Source organism: Vespa mandarinia, chromosome 25 (genome assembly GCF_050613455.1).
Source record: "Vespa mandarinia isolate Hongniang chromosome 25, ASM5061345v1, whole genome shotgun sequence".
Taxonomy (NCBI): Eukaryota; Metazoa; Arthropoda; class Insecta; order Hymenoptera; family Vespidae; genus Vespa; species Vespa mandarinia.
In genome coordinates this window covers 2,171,424-2,190,794 of record NC_140834.1, presented here as the reverse complement: position 1 = coordinate 2,190,794, position 19,371 = coordinate 2,171,424, and the positions used below count along the sequence as shown (strand labels likewise).

The following is a 19,371-nucleotide window of genomic DNA, read 5'->3' as shown; positions in this document are numbered from 1 at the left end:
CAAGATTGTAATTAATTATCGAACAATGAAAGGAACACGTTCTTATATTCGAATTGAAACAGAAAAATCAATAGGAGGACTAACAATACTATTCGACGATATATTCAACCGCATATATACTTTAATTAGTGTATATCGAGTGAGTAGAATAATTTATATTATTTTTTCTTAGATTAAGATTTTATTATATTAAGATTTTAAATATAATAAAAATATGAACATATACTTTTATTATATATATATACATATATTATATTTAGTACGACATATACGAGAAGATTTTCGGTTGTGATTTCATGACCAACGTAAAGTCCAAAAATTTTTTCTATTATTAAATAATGCACGTTAATTTATATTAATATTCGCCACGGAAAAAAATGATGTTGGATTAACGCAAAAAAAGAAAGTATGAAGAAAATATCGGATTGGATATTTGTCTTTCGATTTCTTGGTTTTTTTTTTTATTTTTTTTTATTTATTTTTTTTTTTTTTATTAAAATCTATACCAACTGACTTAGAACGATGATTAATTATTATGAAAATTAATAGTGTTCTCTTTAATAAGTGGATCTAAATAGAATACAAAAAAATCTTCATAGAAGTGTTCGCAGTAGTGACAGATATCCCATCGTAGTTTTGAGAATCTATAAAACATTTTAACAAATAATATAATTTAACGTTAACTTAAATATACATAGAAAAATATTTGTTTTTTCTTAAATACTTACGTCGGTAAAAGAGGCCAATGATAGGACGAAAAATTTACCGGAAGTTAATTGTTCTGGTCTTTTCATTCGCAACATACAAATTATTACCATCTTTAAGTTCATTGGTGACTTGTTATACCACTCGTAACGATAAATTGCGTTGCTCAGGCTCAAACTCTAAATTTTTTTAAATAATTTCAATGGTTAATAGATATCGAAGGATTGAGTATATTACAGAGTGTCCTATCGAATCTGATCGCAATAAATTTGTTTTTTTTTTTTTTCAAATATTATAGGGTACTCTCGTATGTCGTAAATATGATTTAATAAATACAAATCATGTTTAGTTCGACTCAAGTATCTGATGTATCCGTAAAAAAATATTTTTGTTGTCGTATATTCTGAAACAACATTTGAAAAATTTCAAAAAGAAATTATTGTTTATAAAAATTAATCTATTTGTTTCATTTATAGTAAATAAATTTTCGTCAAATAAATTGATGTTAAAATAAAAAATTATAAATTACTGAATCAATTACATAATGGTTGTACAAATTCTAAAGCATATAACAATACATATCCGATATCACTGAATCTATAAACAGATTTTTCATGTAAAATTTTCTACGTTTTGGCAGAGTAATTAGATTTAGTTAAAATCAGTCATACTTTAACTTTATTTAACTTTATTTAATTACTCATATCTGTATATAAATATATCAATTAATATATATTAATAAATCATTTTAATCACTTAATTTAATTTACGTAATACTTAATCTTTCAGAAATGATTAATAAATTTATTTAAAAATATAACATACCTTGCATTAGAAATATATAATGAATAATATTACTTAATGCATCAAACTAATTAATATTAATTATTATTACGAAATTAAATATTGAACGATCTCAAATATAACTATTTTAATACTCATTTATTAATTAAACTTTATTCAGTTTCGAAATTAAAATTATAGATTTATTCATAAACATTTTGTTTCTTTCGATTCTTTTGTGAAATCGAATAAAAATAATTTAATTATAATAATAGAATTACAAATGAACAATTATCACGCAATATAATATTTTTAATAACAATCGAAATATTTTACTGACAATCAAATAATATAAGACACTCTGGATATAGTTAATTAATATCAATTACTTCTTGAATAAGACACTCGCCGATGTAACAATAAAGAAACAATGTACTCAATGTGCTCAAAGCATAAAAGCAGAATATGATTAACGTTAATGTTTCTTTGCTTACTGAGTCCTAAAATAAAATTGTAAAGATTAGAAAAAAAATTAAATAGATAAATGAAAGATGTTCGTTACATTAAATGCATTAACATATTATATGTAATACGTACCAAAATTGTATTGTAAGCAGATGAACAAAGTTGAAACGTTGTGCTTATTAATTGTTGCAATATTATTACATTAAAATTATCTTCCAAAGTTTTCGCTTGTCTAAGAAAATGCCAAATAACATATATATATATATATATATATATATATATATATATATATATATATATAAGACGTTTATTTAATATGATAATAAATGTAATACGATATATCAAATATAAAAAATATTTGTTACAGAGATCTTAATCTTTCTTTATATATTTTTTTTTCTTCGTACGTAATGAACGGTCACGTTAAAACTATACGAAAGAAAAAACAAATACATTTCTAAAAAATAATGTGTAACATTAATTATTAATATCAGTATTTTATTCATTGGAAATCAAATCCATAATTTACCTTTTTTTTTTTTCTTTCTTTAATACATTTTAATTATCATTCATTTGGATCTCGAAAAGAAAATTTCAGAATGAAGTTACTTGTTTCCATTTCATGTGGAACATATCGTTATAAAAAAAAAAGACAGCATATTTTTGTATAAAAGAACAAAAAAAAATAGCTAAGTCGATTTTTTGAATAATGACATTGCAAATTTATTCCAAATAAAGTTACCACAATCGATATGACATTTCATCAACGAAATCGAATAATACGAACGTTCGAAAATAGTTTTTAATCGTAAATGGCTTTGAGATTAACGAAAAAAAAATTTTGTAAATTCCATACCATCAATCATTCCGTTATAAAATAATCTAGATAAAAATTACTGCATTTTATTGTAAATGAAAAAAAAAATTTTCATTATATTAAAGAAAATTACATTATCAATTAATATTTACCTTATCAATACGTAATGTCGAAGTAAAAGTTCCTTTATATTATATTGAAAAGAATTAGAGTCGTCGAGAATTTCTTTCAGCATAGAACTGAGAATTCCAAATTGTGCAGAAATATGAAATGCAAGATTGGCGAACAAACAATCAAATCCGACGAAACCTAGTACAATACTTGGTACTACCAACATCTGATAAATACAGAGAAAAATATAGACCCTAATGTCGCGTATATCGACAATGGTTCGTGTTTTGTACGGTAGTTTGTAACTCAATGATGAATTGCTTATTACTGTAACGAATAAAATATAATATATAATAAAAATATATATGGAAATTGAAGTAAAATATGATATATTTTTATTATAAATGTATGATTTATATAATAATATATATATATACATAAACTTCCGATAGTAAATTTAAAAAATGACACTTAGATGAATTAAGAATGATAATTGCGATTAGAATATGTCGATTCCGAATAAAAGTATATATTGAATACTTCGAATAATTATGGAATAAATTAAGCTATTATTATTATTGTTATTGTAAATTAATTTGAAAGATTTTCTTTTTTCAACTTAAAGATATAGTAAGTTAATAAGCATAATCATTGTAACAGGATTTCATACATTTTTCTTTGAACATTTTTTCATTGAACATTTAAGTTGTTTATATTTGATAGGTGCCAATTTATTTGATTGAAAAATTGATTAAACAATCGTAATAATTTTTTCGAAAGTAGTAAAAAATAAATTTAATATTCCAAAAAAGATACTAGTTCATCATTAATCTTCCAGTTTGAATCAGAAGTCCGACAAAATTTATCAGATTATTAAAATATATTTTTCACATATAAACATGAAACTTTGTTGAATATATATATATATAAATAATTGTGTTTATTCATTTCAGTTGTTCCAAAATAAAAGAGATGTTTAACAACGTTGATTATTTTGTGATAACTCTGTATACGCAGAAAAATGGATAATATAGTAATTAATAAAATTATCTCTTGTATAAATTTGACAGAACGTTTACCCATTTTTACATTTGGCAACAATGCGTTGATGTAATAAAAAACAGTGCTAAATGTCATCGTAGTAACAGCTACTAAAACATAATATTTTGCCATTTTGGTATATTTGATAAAAATGAATCTTTTCTCGAACGTATTGTATTTGTCGACGAGGAAATTATTCTGTATTTCGACAAGCAAACGTCCTAATGCTTGTCTGTTTTTCCAGCACGTTGTTATTTTAATTAGCGTCATTAGGAGTAGTACGTTTTCGCTAAAAATTACCATGTAAACATCAAAGTCCTGTTTACAATGTATCAGTTCGGCAAATGTTAATGAACAATGTAAAAAAAGATAAATAAAAAAAAAGAGGAAAAGGGCATTAGAAATTTCGAGTGGCCAAATTCCAATGTATTTCAGTAATAATCTGTTCCATAATAATGACTTCTTTGCCTCGGTTACGTCGATTGTCTGTAAGAATAATAATAAATATATTTATATATGTATGTATAAAAATTAGTTAATACTTGAAAAGGATAGAATAAATTATTAGAAATGAGATAAAGAACATTATTTAGTAACTATAGTCTAAAAAAAAAAAATTACATAATGTTATTTTAATGATTTCGTTAATATGAAATAATCAGCAGCTCATAATAATAATTAAATAAAAAAAATAAATTTATTAATATTTATAATATTTAATTGTAAATTTATATTAAGTGATGATATTATTTTCTTTTTCTATTTAATGAATAAACATACAATATATAATTGATATAAGATACATATGCACATATGCAATTTTTATCAACTTTGCGATGCATGCCTTTTTTTATATAATATGAAAAAAAATATTATTTAGCACATTAGTGGGTAACGATACATTTTCTATGGGTTACAAACAAAAAGTATTTTCTATTTTGTAAAATCAGTATGATCATTTAGTATTGTAATCAGGTCCATATAATATTCACTAATACATTTTAATTGTTAACATCTCAACATTTTCTTTTGTGCTACAAAATTTATTTCGTCGTGTTATATGAAATAATTAATAAAAACAAAAATATTTTGAAAAAAAAACATATATTACTAAAAAAAAAACGAACGTAATATATGATCATTATAATTTAATGTACCAGAAAAATTACAAATTTATTTTGTAAAAAATATTGTAACACAAATGCAATAAGAAAAACAAATCAAAAGTAAAAGTCATTGTAGAACATTAACAATTATTCTGTCCCTTCTTCTTTCATATTTTAATAATAAAAAATAATAATTTATTTGCAATTAAGAGAAAAATAATTAAGTATCCAAATAATCGAGTACTCTAATTTGAAAATAAATTTCAACTAAGCTTTGGAAAATAGCAAAAAAAAAAAGATTGTCGTGAAGAAACATATTGATTAGAAAAAAAATTCAATAAATATGACGATCTAAAAAAAAAAAGGTGATACAATAACTGTGCCAAATCAATACGATAAAATTTTATTAAACATTATATAATGAAGCCAGAAGAACGCACAAACGAAAATTCTTCCCAGAAGTAACTTCTTCCCAATGTCACCATATTAGCAATAAAAATCATGAAATAAAAATATTACACTGACTGAAAGAAAAAAAAAAACAAAATTGAGTGCAAAAAAAATACATAGATTGTATAAAAACGATATGTACGTGCAATATCAAAATTATACACAGCACAGATGTAAGAATGTTACGAGAGAAACTATTATACGTCTTACATCTATCTTCCTGCCCATGTTATCCCTTTGAAGGTTTACAACTGACTGACAGGAAAACGATCGATCAACCCCCGTTGTAAACTCCACTTAGAAAAAAAAAAAAAAAAAAAGAAGAAAGAGTTGTAAATGCACGTTTGAATAATATAATCAGAAAGGAGAGAGAAAAAATTGAAGAAAGTTTATCCGTGACATTAGACGGGGGTAAAAAAACGTATTAGAAAATTGATCGATTGACTGCATCTCCGTTGAAATAGGGCTTGACTATCTGAAGATAAAATATTTATTCAACTTTAGCCGATGCACATTGGAAAACATTTAGTGACTACCTCAATAAAAAAAAAAAAGAGAGAAAAAAAAAGAAAACTATTGCTACAATTCTCATTCGTACATTCTCTCTTCCTTTCCTTTTCTTTTTTTTTTCTTCATTCTTTTCTTTTTCCTACGCCGGTTCATTCGCTCGTAAAAGGGGGGGAGTTGTTGTTATCGTCCTGGCGAAAGAAAGTTTCACGTAAAGTAACTTTTCCATTGGGGTGTTAGGGTGACAACGATAAAGACCCTCCACCGAGTTTATCCCTTTTTTCAAATAACTTATATCCGGTTTCCTGGTTATATTCAAAGTTTTTATTTCTATGATGTTCGTCATAAGGATAGTATCGAATGAAATAACAGACACTATAACGATCTACTTATCGTTGCTACATTGTGATTATTAGGCAAACGTTAATTGTACGTTGTAAAGTGCGTACGATTGAAAGGCATTCATTCGAATTAATTGATAAGAAAACTATCGATGTAAAAAAGTTTGAAAATATCCATACATTTCCAACGTCTATACCCTATCTTTTTCTATATATCTCTCAATTGTCATAACTTCATGGTGAACTATGTCCTACGATAATTACGTGCATTTTACTCACCATAATACGTCAAGATTATAATCAATTATATGAAATACGTTACAATGAAAGGAACACGTTCTTATTTTCGAATTGAAATAGAAAAATCAATAGGACTAACAATGACTAACAATACTATTCGTCGATATATTCAACCGTATATACACCTTATTTATTGAATATCCAGTGAGTAGAATAATTTATATTATTATTTTCTTAGATTAAGATTTTATTATATTAAGATTTTATAATATAATAAAAATATGTACATATATTTTTATAATCTATATATATTTATATATACATATATTATTTTTAATACGACATATACGAAAAGAAATTCGGTTGTGATTTCATGACCAACGTGAAGTCCAAAAATTTTTTCTATTATTAAATAAATATTAAATAATTTATATTAATATTCGCCGCGGAGAAAAATGATGTTGGATTAAAGCAAAAAAAGAAAGTATGAAGAAAATATGGATCGTATATTTGTCTTTCGATTTCTTGGTTTTTTTTTTATTTTTTATTTTTTTTTTTTAAATCTATACCAATTGACTCAGAACGATGATTAATTATTATGAAAATTAAAAGTGTTCTCTTTAATAAGTGGACCTAAAAAGAATGCAAAAAAATCTTCATAGAAGTGTTCGCAGTAGTGACAGATATCCCATCGTAGTTTTGAGAATCTATAAGACATTTTAACGTGAAACATATTTTAACGATAACTTAAGTATAGGTAGGAAAAATTTTTTTTTTTTAGATACTTACATCAGTAAAAGAGGCCAATGATAGGACGAAAAATTTACCGGAAGTTAATTGTTCTGGTCTTTTCATTCGCAACATACAAATTATTACCATCTTTAAGTTCATTGGTGACTTGTTATACCACTCGTAACGATAAATTGCGTTGCTCAGGCTCAAACTCTAAATTTTTTTAAATAATTTCAATAGTTAATAGATATCGAAGAATTGAGTATATTACAGAGTGTCCTATCGAATCTGATCGCAATAAATTTGTTCTTTTTTTTTTCAACTATTATAAAGTACCCCCATAAGTCGTAAATATGATTTAATAAATACAAATCATGTTTAGTTCGACTCAAGTATCTGATGTATCCGTAATAAAATATTTTTGTTGTCGTATATTCTGAAACAACATTTGAAAAATTTCAAAAAGAAATTATTGTTTATAAAAATTAATCTATTTGTTTCATTTATAGTAAATAAATTTTCGTCAAATAAATTGATGTTAAAATAAAAAATTATAAATTACTGAATCAATTACATAATGGTTGTACAAATTCTAAAGCATATATCAATACATATCCGACATCACTGGATCTATAAACAGATTTTTTCCGGTAAAATTTTCTACGTTTTGACAGAGTAATGTGATTTCGTTAAAATCAGTCAAACTTTAACTTTATTTAACTTTATTTAATCACTCATATCTGTATATAAAAATATCAATTTAATATATATTAATAAATAATTTTAATCACGTAATTTAATTTACGTGATACTTAATCTTTCAGAAATGATTAATAAATTTATTTAAAAATATAATAAACCTTGCATTAGAAATATATAATAAATAATATTACTTAATGTATCAAACTAATTAATATTAATTATCATTACGAAATTAAATATTTAACGATCTTAAATATAACAATTGTAATACTCATTTATTAATTAAACTTTATTTAGTTTCGAAATAAAAATTATAGATTTATTAATGAACGTTTTGTATCTTTCGATTCTTTTGTGAAATCAAATAAAAATAATTTAATTATAAGAATAGAATTACGAATGAACATTTATCACACTATATAATATTTTTAATAACAATCGAAATATTTTACTAACAATCAAATAATATAAGACACCCTGAATGTAGTTAATTAATATCATTTACTTCTTGAATAAGACACTCGCCGATGTAACAATAAAGAAACAATGTACTCAATGTGCTCAAAGCATAAAAGCAGAATATGATTAACGTTAATGTTTCTTTGCTTACAGAGTCCTAAAATAAAATTGTAAAGATTAGAAAAAAATTAAATTGATAAATGAAAGATGTTCGTTACATTAAATGCATTAACATATTATATGTAATACGTACCAAGATTGTATTGTAAGCGGATGTACAAAGTTGAAACGTTGTTCCCATTAATTGTTGCAATATTATTACATTAAAATTATCTTCCAAAGTTTTCGCTTGTCTAAAAAAATGTCAAATAACATATACATAAATACATATATATATATAAGACATTTATTTAATATGATAATGAATTTAATATGATATATCAAATATAGAAAATTTTTGTCACGGAGACCTTAATTTTTTTCAGATATTTTTTTTTCTTCGTACAGAATGAATGGTCACGTTAAAACTATAGAAAAAAAATCAAATATATTTCTTAAAAATAATATGTAACATTAATTATTTATATCAATATTTTATTCGTTGGATAATCAAATCCATAATTTTTTTTTCTTTCTTTAATACATTTTAAATCTCATTCATTTTGATCTCAAAAAAAAATTTCAGAAAGAAGTTATTTGCTTTCATTTCATTTGGAACAAATGATCGCTTTAAAAAAAAAGATTGCAAATTTCTGTTTAAAAGAAAAAAAAAGAAAATAACTAAGATGGTCTCTTGGTAAATGACTTGAAAATTTATTCCAAATAAAGTTACCACAATTGACATAACATTTCATCAACGAAATCGTATAATTCGAACGTTCGAAAATAGTGTTTAATCTTAAATGGCTAGAGTTTAACGAAAAAAAATTTTGTAAATTCCATTCTATCGATCTTTCTGTTATAAAATAATCTAGAGAACAATTATTGCATTCCATTGAGAATGAAAAAAAAAATTTCATTATATTAAAGAAAATTACATTATCAATTAATATTTACCTTATCAATACGTAATGTCGAAGTAAAAGTTCCCTTATATTATATTGAAAAGTATTAGAGTCGTCGAGAATTTCTTTGAGCATAGAACTGAGAATTCCAAATTGTGCGGTAATATGAAATGCAAGATTGGCGAACAAACAATCAAATCCGACGAAACCTAGTACAATACTTGGTACTACCAACATCTGATAAATACAGAGAAAAATATAGACCCTAATGTCGCGTATATCGACCATGGTTCGTGTTTTCAACGGTAGTTCGTAACTCGATGACGAATTGCTTATTACTGTAACGAATAAAATATAATATATAATAAAAATATATATGGAAATCGAAATAAAATGAGATGTATTTCTATTATAAATGTATGATTTATATAATAATGTATATATACATAAACTTCAGAAAGTAAATTTAAAAAATGACACTTAGATGAATTAAGAACGATAATTGCGATTAGAATATATCGATTTTGAATAAAAGTTTATATTGGACACTTCGAATATCTATCGAATTAATTAAGCTATTATTATAATTGTTATTGTAAATTAATTTGAAACATTTACATTTTATAACTTAAAGATATAGTAAGTTAATAAGCATAATCATTGTAGCAGGATTTCATACATTTTTCTTTGAACATTTTTTCATTAAACATTTAGGTTGTTTATATTTCATAGGAGTCAATTTATTTGATTGAAAAATTGATTAAACAATCGTAATCATTATTTGAAAAAGTAGTCAAAAGAATACGATATTCCAAAAAAGATCCTAGTGGATCACTAAACTTTCAGTTTGAAGCAGAAGTCCGACATAATTTATCAGATTATCAAAATATATTTTTCACATGTAAACATGAAACTTTGCATAATATATATATAAAAAAATTTTCTTATTCTTTTCGTTTGTTCCAAACAAAAGAGATATTCAACAGCGTTGATAATGTTGTGATAACTCAGTATACGCAGAAAAATGGATAATATAGTAATTAATAAAATTATCTCTTTTATAAATTTGATAGAACGTTTACCCATTTTTACATTTGGCAACAATGCGTTGATGTAATAAAAACTAGTGCTAATTGTCATCGTGGTAACTGCTATTAAAACATAATATTTCGCCATTTTGGTATATTTGATAAAAATGAATCTCTTCTCGAATGTATTGTATTTGTCGACGATGAAATTATTCTGTATTTCGACAAGCAAACGTCCTAATGCTTGTCTGTTTTTCCAGCACGTTGTTATTTTAATTAGCGTCATTAGGAGTAGTACGTTTTCGCTAAAAATTACCATGTAAACATCAAAGTCCTGTTTACAATGTATCAGTTCGGCAAATGTTAATGAACAATGTAAAAAAAGATAAATAAAAAAAAAGAGGAAAAGGGCATTAGAAATTTCGAGGGGCCAAATTCCAACGTATTTCAGTAATAATCTGTTCCATAGTAATGACTTCTTTGCCTCGGTTACGTCGATTGTCTGTAAGAAAAATAATAAATATATTTATATATGTATATAAATAAGAATTAGTAAACACTTGAAAAATATATAATAAATTATTAGAAATGAAATAAAGAACATTATTTGGTAACTATAGTCTAAAAAAAAAAAAATTACATAATGTTATTTAATGTTATTTTAATGATTTCGTTAATACGAAAAAATCAGCAGCTCATAATAATAATTAAATAAAAAAAATAAATTTATTAATATTTATAATATTTAATTGTAAATTTATATTAAGTGATGATATTATTTTCTTTTTGTATTTAATGAATAAACATACAATATATAATTGATATAAGATACATATACACATATGCAATTTTTATCAACTTTACGATTCATCCCCTTTTTTATATAATTTGAAAAAAAAATTATTTTGCACCTTAGTGGATAACGATTCTTTTTCTATGGGTTACAATCAAAAAGTATTTTTTCTTTTGTAAAATCAGTATGATTATTTAGTATTGTAATCACGTCCAAATAATATTCACTAATACATTTTAATTGTTAACATCTCAACATTTTCTTTTGTGCAACAAAATTTATTTCGTCGTGTTATATGAAATAATTAATAAAAATAAAAATATTTTGAAAAAAAACATATATTACTAAAAAAAAAACGAACGTAATATATGATCATTATAATTTAATGTACCAGAAAAATTACAAATTTATTTTGTAAAAAATATTGCAACACAAATGCAATAAGAAAAACAGATCAAAAGTAAAATTTATTGCGGAACATTAACAATTATTCTGAATCTTCTTCTTTCATATTTTAATAATAAAAAATAATTTATTTGCAATTAAGAGAAAAATAATTAAGTATCCAAATAATCGAGTACTCTAATTTGAAAATAAATTTCAATTAAGCTTTGGAAAAAAGCAAAAAAAAAAAAGATTGTCCTGAAGAAACATATTGATTAGAAAAAAAATTCAATAAATATGACGATCTAAAAAAAAAAAGGTGATACAATAACTGTGCCAAATCAATACGATAAAATTTTATTAAACATTATATAATGAAGCCAGAAAAACGCACAAACGAAAATTCTTCCCAGAAGTAACTTCTTCCCAATGTCACCATATTAGCGATAAATATCATGAAATAAAAATATTACACTGACTGAAAGAAAAAAAAAAACAAAATTGAGTGCAAAAAAAATACATAAATTGTATATAAACAATATGTACGTGCAATATCAAAATTATACACAGCACAGATATAAGAGTGTAACGAGAAAAACTATTATCCGTCTTACTTCTATCTTCGTGCCCATGTTATCCCTTTGAAGGTTCACAACTGACTGACAGGAAAACGATCGATCATCCCCCGTTGTAAACTCCTATTTAAAAAAAAAAAAAAGGAAAAAGAAGAAGAAAGAGTTGCAAATGCACGTTTGAATAATATGTTCAGAAAGGAGAGAAAAAAAAATTGGAGAAAGTTTGTCCGTGATATTAGACGAGGGTAAAAAAAACTTAGAAAATTGATCGATTAACTGTATCTTCGTTGATACAGGGCTTGACTATCTAACGATAAAATATTTATTCAACTTTAGCCGATGTACGTTGGAAAACATTTTGTGACTACCTTGATAAAAAAAAAAAAAAGAGAGAAAAAAAAAGAAAACTATTGCTACAACTCTCATCCGTACATTTTCTCTTACTTTCTTTTTCTTTTTTTTTTCCTTCTTTCTTTTTTTTTCTATCCCGGTTCATTCGCTCATAAAAGGGAGGTTGTTGATATCGTCCTGGCGAAAGAAAGTTTCACGTAAAGTAACTTTTCCATTGGGGTGTTAGGGTGACAACGATAAAGACCTACCACCGAGTTTACCCCTTTTTTCAAATAAGTTATATCCGGTTTCCTGGTTATATTCAAAGTTTTTATTTCTATGATGTTCGTCATAAGGATCGTATCGAATGAAATAACAGACACTATAACGATCTACTTATCGTTGCGACATTGTGATTATTAGGCAAACGTTAATTGTACGTTGTAAAATGCGTACGATTGAATGGCATTCATTCGAATTAATTGATAAGAAAACTATCGATGTGAAAAAGTTTGAAAATATTCATACATTTCCAACGTCTATACCCTATCTACTTCTATATATCTCTCAATTGTCATAACATCATGGTGAACTTTGTCCTACGGTAATTACGTGCATTATACACACCTTAATACGTCAAGATTGTAATCAATTATCGACAATGAAAGGATCACGTTCTTATATTCGAATTGAAATAGAAAAATCAATAGGAGGACTAACAATACTATTCGTCGATATATTCAACCGCATATACACCTTATTTATTGAATATCGAGTGAGTAGAATAATTTATATTATTTTTTCTTAGATTAAGATTTTATTATATTAAAATTTTATAATAGAATAAAAATATGAACATATACTTTTATTATATATATATATATATATATATATATATATATATATATATATATATATATATTATATTTAGTACGACATATACGATAAGATTTTCGGTTGAGATTTCATGACCGACGTAAGGTTCAAAAATTTTTTCTATTATTAAATAATGCACGTTAATTTATATTAATATTCGACACGGAAAAAAATGATGTTGGATTAACGCAAAAAAAGAAAGTATGAAGAAAATATGGATCGAATATTTGTCTTTCGATTTCTTGGTATTTTCTTAATTTTTTTTTTTTTCATTAAAAACTATACCAACTGACTTGAAACGACGTTTAATTATTATGAAAATTATAAGTGTTCTCTTTAATAAGTGAACCTTTAAAGAATGCAAAAATATCTTCATAGAAGTGTTCGCAGTAGTGATAGATATCCCATCGTAGTTTTGAGAATCTATAAAACATTTTAACGTGTAACATATTTTAACGTTAACTTAAGTATAGGTAGGAAAAATTTTTTTTTCTTAAATACTTACGTCGGTAAAAGAGGCCAATGATAGGACGAAAAATTTACCGGAAGTTAATTGCTGTGGTTTCTTCATTCGCAGCATACAAATTATTACCATTTTTAAGTTGATTGGTGACATGTTATACCACTCGTAACGATAAATTGCATTGCTTAGGCTCATACTCTAAATTTTTTAAAATAATTTCAATGGTTAATAAATATCGGAGGATTGAGTATATTACAGAGTGTCCTATTTAATTTGATCGCGATAAATTTATTCTTTGTTTTTTCAAATATTATAGGGTACTTTCGTATGTCGTAAATATGATTTAATAAATACAAATCATGTTTAGTTCGACTCAAGTATCTGATGTATCCGAAAAAAAATATTTTAGTTGTCATATAGTGTGTAACAACATTTGAAAAATTTCAGAAAGAAAAGAAAAGAAATTATTGTTTATAAAAATTAATCTATTCGTTTCATTTATAGTAAATAAATTTTCGTCAAATAAATAGATGTTAAAATAAAAAACTATAAATAACAGAATCAATTAAATACTGGGTGTACAAATTCTAAAGGATATAACTATACATATCCAATATCACTGGATCTATAAAAGAAATGTTTCAAATAAAATTTTCTACGTTTTGGAAGAGAAATGTGATTTTGTTATATTCAGGCATCCTGTATATAAATATAACAATTAATATATATTAATAAATCATTTTAATCACTTAATTTAATTTACATAATACTTAATCTTTCAGAAATGATTAATTAATTTATTTAAAAATATAACAAACCTTGCATTAGAAATATATAATAAATAATATTACTTATTGTATCAAACTAATTAATATTAATTATCATTACGAATTTAAATATTAAACGATCTTAAATATAACAATTGTAATACTCATTTATTAATTAAATTTTATTTAGTTTCGAAATAAAAATTATAGATTTATTAATAAACGTTTTGTTTCTTTCGATTCTTTTGTGAAATAGAATAAAAATAATTTAATTATAAGAATAGAATCACGAATGAACATTTATCACACTATATAATATTTTTAATAACAATCGAAATATTTTATTGACAATCAAATAATATAAGACACCCTGGATGTAATTAAATAATATCAATTACTTCTTGAATAAGACACTCGCCGATGTAACAATAAAGAAACAATGTATTCAATGTGCTCAAAGCATAAAGGCAGAATATGATTAACGTTAATGTTTCTTTGCTTACTGAGTCCTAAAATAAAATTGTAAAGATTAGAAAAAAAATTAAATAGATAAATGAAAGATTTTCGTTACATTAAGTTCATTAACATATTGTATGTAATACGTACCAAGATTGTATTATAAGCAGCTGTACAAAGTTGCAACGTTGTGCCAATTAATTGTTGCAATATTATTACATTAAAAGTATCTTCCAAAGTTTTCGCTTGTCTAAAAAAATGTCAAATAACATATACATAAATACATATATATATATACATATATACCTTTATTTAATATGATAATAAATTTAATATGATATATCAAATATAAAAAATTTTCGTTACAAACGTCTTAATTTTTTTTCAGATATTTTTTTTTTCTTTGTACAGAATGAACGGTCACGTTAAAACTATAGAAAAAGAATCAAATATATTTCTAAAAAATAATATATAACATTAATTATTTATATCAGTATTTTATTCGTTGGATAATCAAATCCATAATTTTTCTTTTTTTTTTTCTTTCTTTAATACATTTTAATCCTCATACATTTTGATCTCGAAAAAAAAATTTCAGAAAGAAGTTACTTACTTTCATTTCATGCGGAACATATCATTGTTATATAGAAAAAAGATTGCAAATTTCTATTTAAAAGAAAAAAAAAAAAAATAAGATGGTCTCTTAGAAAATGACCTTGAAAATTTATTCCAAATAAAGTTACCACAATTGACATAACATTTCATTAACGAAATCGTATAATTCGAACGTTCGAAAATAATTTTTAATGATAAATGGCTTTGAATTAACGAAAAAGAAATTATGTAAATTACACACTATGGATCATTCTATAATAAAATAATCTAGATAACAATTATTGTATTCCATTGAAAATGAAAAGGAAAACTTTCATTATATTAAAGAAAATTACATCATCAATTAATATTTACCTTATCAATACGTAATGTCGAAGTAGAAGTTCCTTTATATTATGTTGAAAAGCATTAGAGTCGTTGAGAATTTCTTTGAGCATAGAACTGAGAATTCCAAATTGTGCGGTAATATGAAATGCAAGATTGGCAAATAAACAATCAAATCCGACGAAACCTAGTACAATACATGGTACTACCAACATCTGATAAATACAGAGAAAAATAAAGACCCTAATGTCACGTATATCGAACATAGTTCGTGTTTTGTACGGTAGTTTGTAACTCAATGACGAATTGCTCATGACTGTAACAAATAAAATATAATATATAATAAAAATATATATGAAAATTATAATAAAATACGATATATTTCTATTATACATGTATGATTTATATAATAATATATATATATATATATACATAAATTTCAGATGGTGAATTTAAAAAACGATACTTAGATGAATTAAGAACGATAATTGCGATTAGAATATACCGATTTTGAATAAAAGTTTATATTGGACACTTCGAATATTTATCGAATTAATTAAGCTATTATTATTATTGTTATTGTAAATTAATTTGAAAGATTTTCTTTTTATAACTTAAAGATATAGTAAGTTAGTAACCATATTTATTATAACAGGATTTCATATATTTTTCTTCGAACATTTTTTAATTAAACATTAAGGTTGTTTACATTTGAAAGAAGTCAATTTATTTGATTGAAAAATTGATTAAACAATCGTAATAATTATTTCAAAAAGTAGTCAAAAAAAATACGATATTCCAAAAAAGATCCTAGTGGATCACTAAACTTTCAGTTTGAAGCAGAAGTACGACATAATTTATCAGATTATTAAAATATACTTTTCACATGTAAACATGAAACTTTGCATAATATATATATAAATAAATTTTCTTATTCTTTTCGTTTGTTGCAAACAAAAGAGATATTCAACAACATTGATAATTTTGTGATAACTCTGTATACGCAGAAAAATGGATAAATTAGTAATTAATAAAATTATCTCTTGTATAAATTTGATAGAACGTTTACCCATTTTTACATTTAGCAACAATGCGTTTATGTAATAAAAACTAGTGCTAATTGTCATCGTGGTAACTGCTACTAAAACATAATATTTCGCCATTTTGGTATATTTGATAAAAATGAATCTCTTCTCGAATGTATTGTATTTGTCGACGATGAAATTATTTTGTATTTCGACAAGCAAACGTCCTAATGCTTGTCTGTTTTTCCAGCACGTTGTTATTTTAATTAGCGTCATTAGAAGTAGTACGTTTTCGCTTAAAATTACTATGTAAACATCAAAGTCCTGTTTACAATGTATCAGTTCGGCAAATGTCAATGAACAATGCAAAAAAAGATAAATAAAAAAAAAGAGAAAAAGGCCATTAGAAATTTCGAGTGGCCAAATTCCAATGTATTTCAGTAATAATCTGTTCCATAATAATGACTTCTTTGCCTCGGTTACGTCGATTGTCTGTAAGAAAAATAATAATGTTTATATATGTATATAAATAAGAATTCGTAATCACTCGAAAAATATATAATAAATTATTAGAAATGAAATAAAGAACATTATTTGGTAACTCTAGTCTAAAAAAAAAAATTACATAATGTTATTTAATGTTATTTTAATGATTTCCTTAATATGAAAATATCAGCAGCTGGTAATAATAATATAATAAAAAAAATAAATATATTAATATTTATAATATTTAATTGTAAATTTATATTAAGTGATGATATTATTTTCTTTTTGTATTTAATGAATAAACATACAATATATAATTGATATAAGATACATATACACATATGCAATTTTTATCAACTTTACGATTCATCCCCTTTTTTATATAATTTGAAAAAAAAATTATTTTGCACCTTAGTGGATAACGATTCTTTTCCTATGGGTTACAATCAAAAAGTATTTTTTTTTTTTGTAAAATCAGTATGATCATTTAGTATTGTAATCAGGTACAATTATTATTCACTAATACATTTTTATTGTTAACATCTCAACATTTTCTTTTGTGCTACAAAATTTATTTCGTCGTGTTATATGAAATAATTAATAAAAATAAAAATATTTTGAAAAAAAAACATATATTACTAAAAAAAAAACGAACGTAATATATGATCATTATAATTTAATGTACCAGAAAAATTACAAATTTATTTTGTAAAAAATATTGTAACACAAACGCAATAAGAAAAACAAATCAAAAGTAAAAGTTATTACAGAACATTAACAATTATTCTGTCCCTTCTTCTTTCATATTTTAATAATAAAAAATAATTTATTTGCAATTAAGAGAAAAATAATTAAGTATCCAAATAATCGAGTACTCTAATTTAAAAATAAATTTCAATTAAGCTTTGGAAAAAAGCAAAAAAAAAAAAGATTGTCGTGAAGAAACATATTGATTAGAAAAAAAATTCAATAAATATGACGATCTTAAAAAAAAAAGGTGATACAATAACTGTGCCAAATTAATACGATAAAATTTTATTAAACATTATATAATGAAGCCAGAAGAACGCGCAAACGAAAATTCTTCCCAGAAGTAACTTCTTCCCAATGTCACCATATTAGCGATAAATATCATGAAATAAAAATATTACACTGACTGAAAGAAAAAAAAAACAAAATTGAGTGCAAAAAAAATACATAAATTGTATATAAACAATATGTACGTGCAATATCAAAATTATACACAGCACAGATATAAGAGTGTAACGAGAAAAACTATTATCCGTCTTACTTCTATCTTCGTGCCCATGTTATCCCTTTGAAGGTTCACAACTGACTGACAGGAAAACGATCGATCAACCCCCGTTGTAAACTCCTCTTTGAAAAAAAAAAAAAGAAAAAAAAGAAGAAAGAGTTGCAAATGCACGTTTGAATAATATAATCAGAAAGGAGAAAGAAAAAATTGAAGAAAGTTTATCCGTGACATTAGACGGGGGTAAAAAAACGTATTTGAAAATTGATACGATTAACCGTATCTCGTTGATATAGGGGTTGACTATCTAACGATAAAATATTTATTCAATTTTTTCCGATGTACGTCAAAAGATATTTAGCGACTACTTCGATAAAAAGAAAAAAAAAAAAAAAAGAAAAAGAGGAAAACTTTATTTTTACAACTCTCATTCGCATGACGTTTTTTCTTCCTTTTTTTTTCCTTTCTTTTTTCTACGTCCGTTTATTTGCTCGTACAAGGGTGTTGTTGATATCGTCGTTGCGAAAGAAAGTT

General features: G+C 24.2%; 3 protein-coding genes across 3 annotated transcripts; all 3 read right to left on the bottom strand.

The window, feature by feature from the left end:
* Positions 1–593: 593 nt before the first annotated feature.
* On the bottom strand, positions 594–5,722 carry LOC118446671 (odorant receptor 4-like). The gene is made up of 7 exons (XM_085664120.1): positions 5,689–5,722; positions 3,961–4,408; positions 2,923–3,208; positions 2,086–2,185; positions 1,878–1,988; positions 729–884; positions 594–644 (listed from the first exon to the last, which is right to left on the bottom strand). Exons 1-7 carry the CDS (start codon positions 5,704–5,706, stop codon positions 594–596), a joined length of 1,170 nt encoding a protein of 389 aa, XP_085520246.1. The 5' UTR covers positions 5,707–5,722.
* Positions 5,723–7,222: 1,500 nt separating this feature from the next.
* LOC118446670 (odorant receptor 82a-like) lies at positions 7,223–12,353 on the bottom strand. The gene is made up of 7 exons (XM_085664085.1): positions 12,283–12,353; positions 10,546–10,993; positions 9,516–9,801; positions 8,713–8,812; positions 8,506–8,616; positions 7,356–7,511; positions 7,223–7,273 (listed from the first exon to the last, which is right to left on the bottom strand). Exons 1-7 carry the CDS (start codon positions 12,298–12,300, stop codon positions 7,223–7,225), a joined length of 1,170 nt encoding a protein of 389 aa, XP_085520211.1. The 5' UTR covers positions 12,301–12,353.
* A 1,425-nt stretch (positions 12,354–13,778) lies between these two features.
* Positions 13,779–18,907, bottom strand: LOC118446669 (odorant receptor 13a-like). Its single transcript, XM_085664175.1, has 7 exons — positions 18,877–18,907; positions 17,144–17,591; positions 16,105–16,390; positions 15,286–15,385; positions 15,078–15,188; positions 13,955–14,110; positions 13,779–13,872 (listed from the first exon to the last, which is right to left on the bottom strand). Exons 1-7 carry the CDS (start codon positions 18,892–18,894, stop codon positions 13,822–13,824), a joined length of 1,170 nt encoding a protein of 389 aa, XP_085520301.1. The 5' UTR covers positions 18,895–18,907; the 3' UTR covers positions 13,779–13,821.
* Between the last annotated feature and the right edge of the window lie 464 nt (positions 18,908–19,371).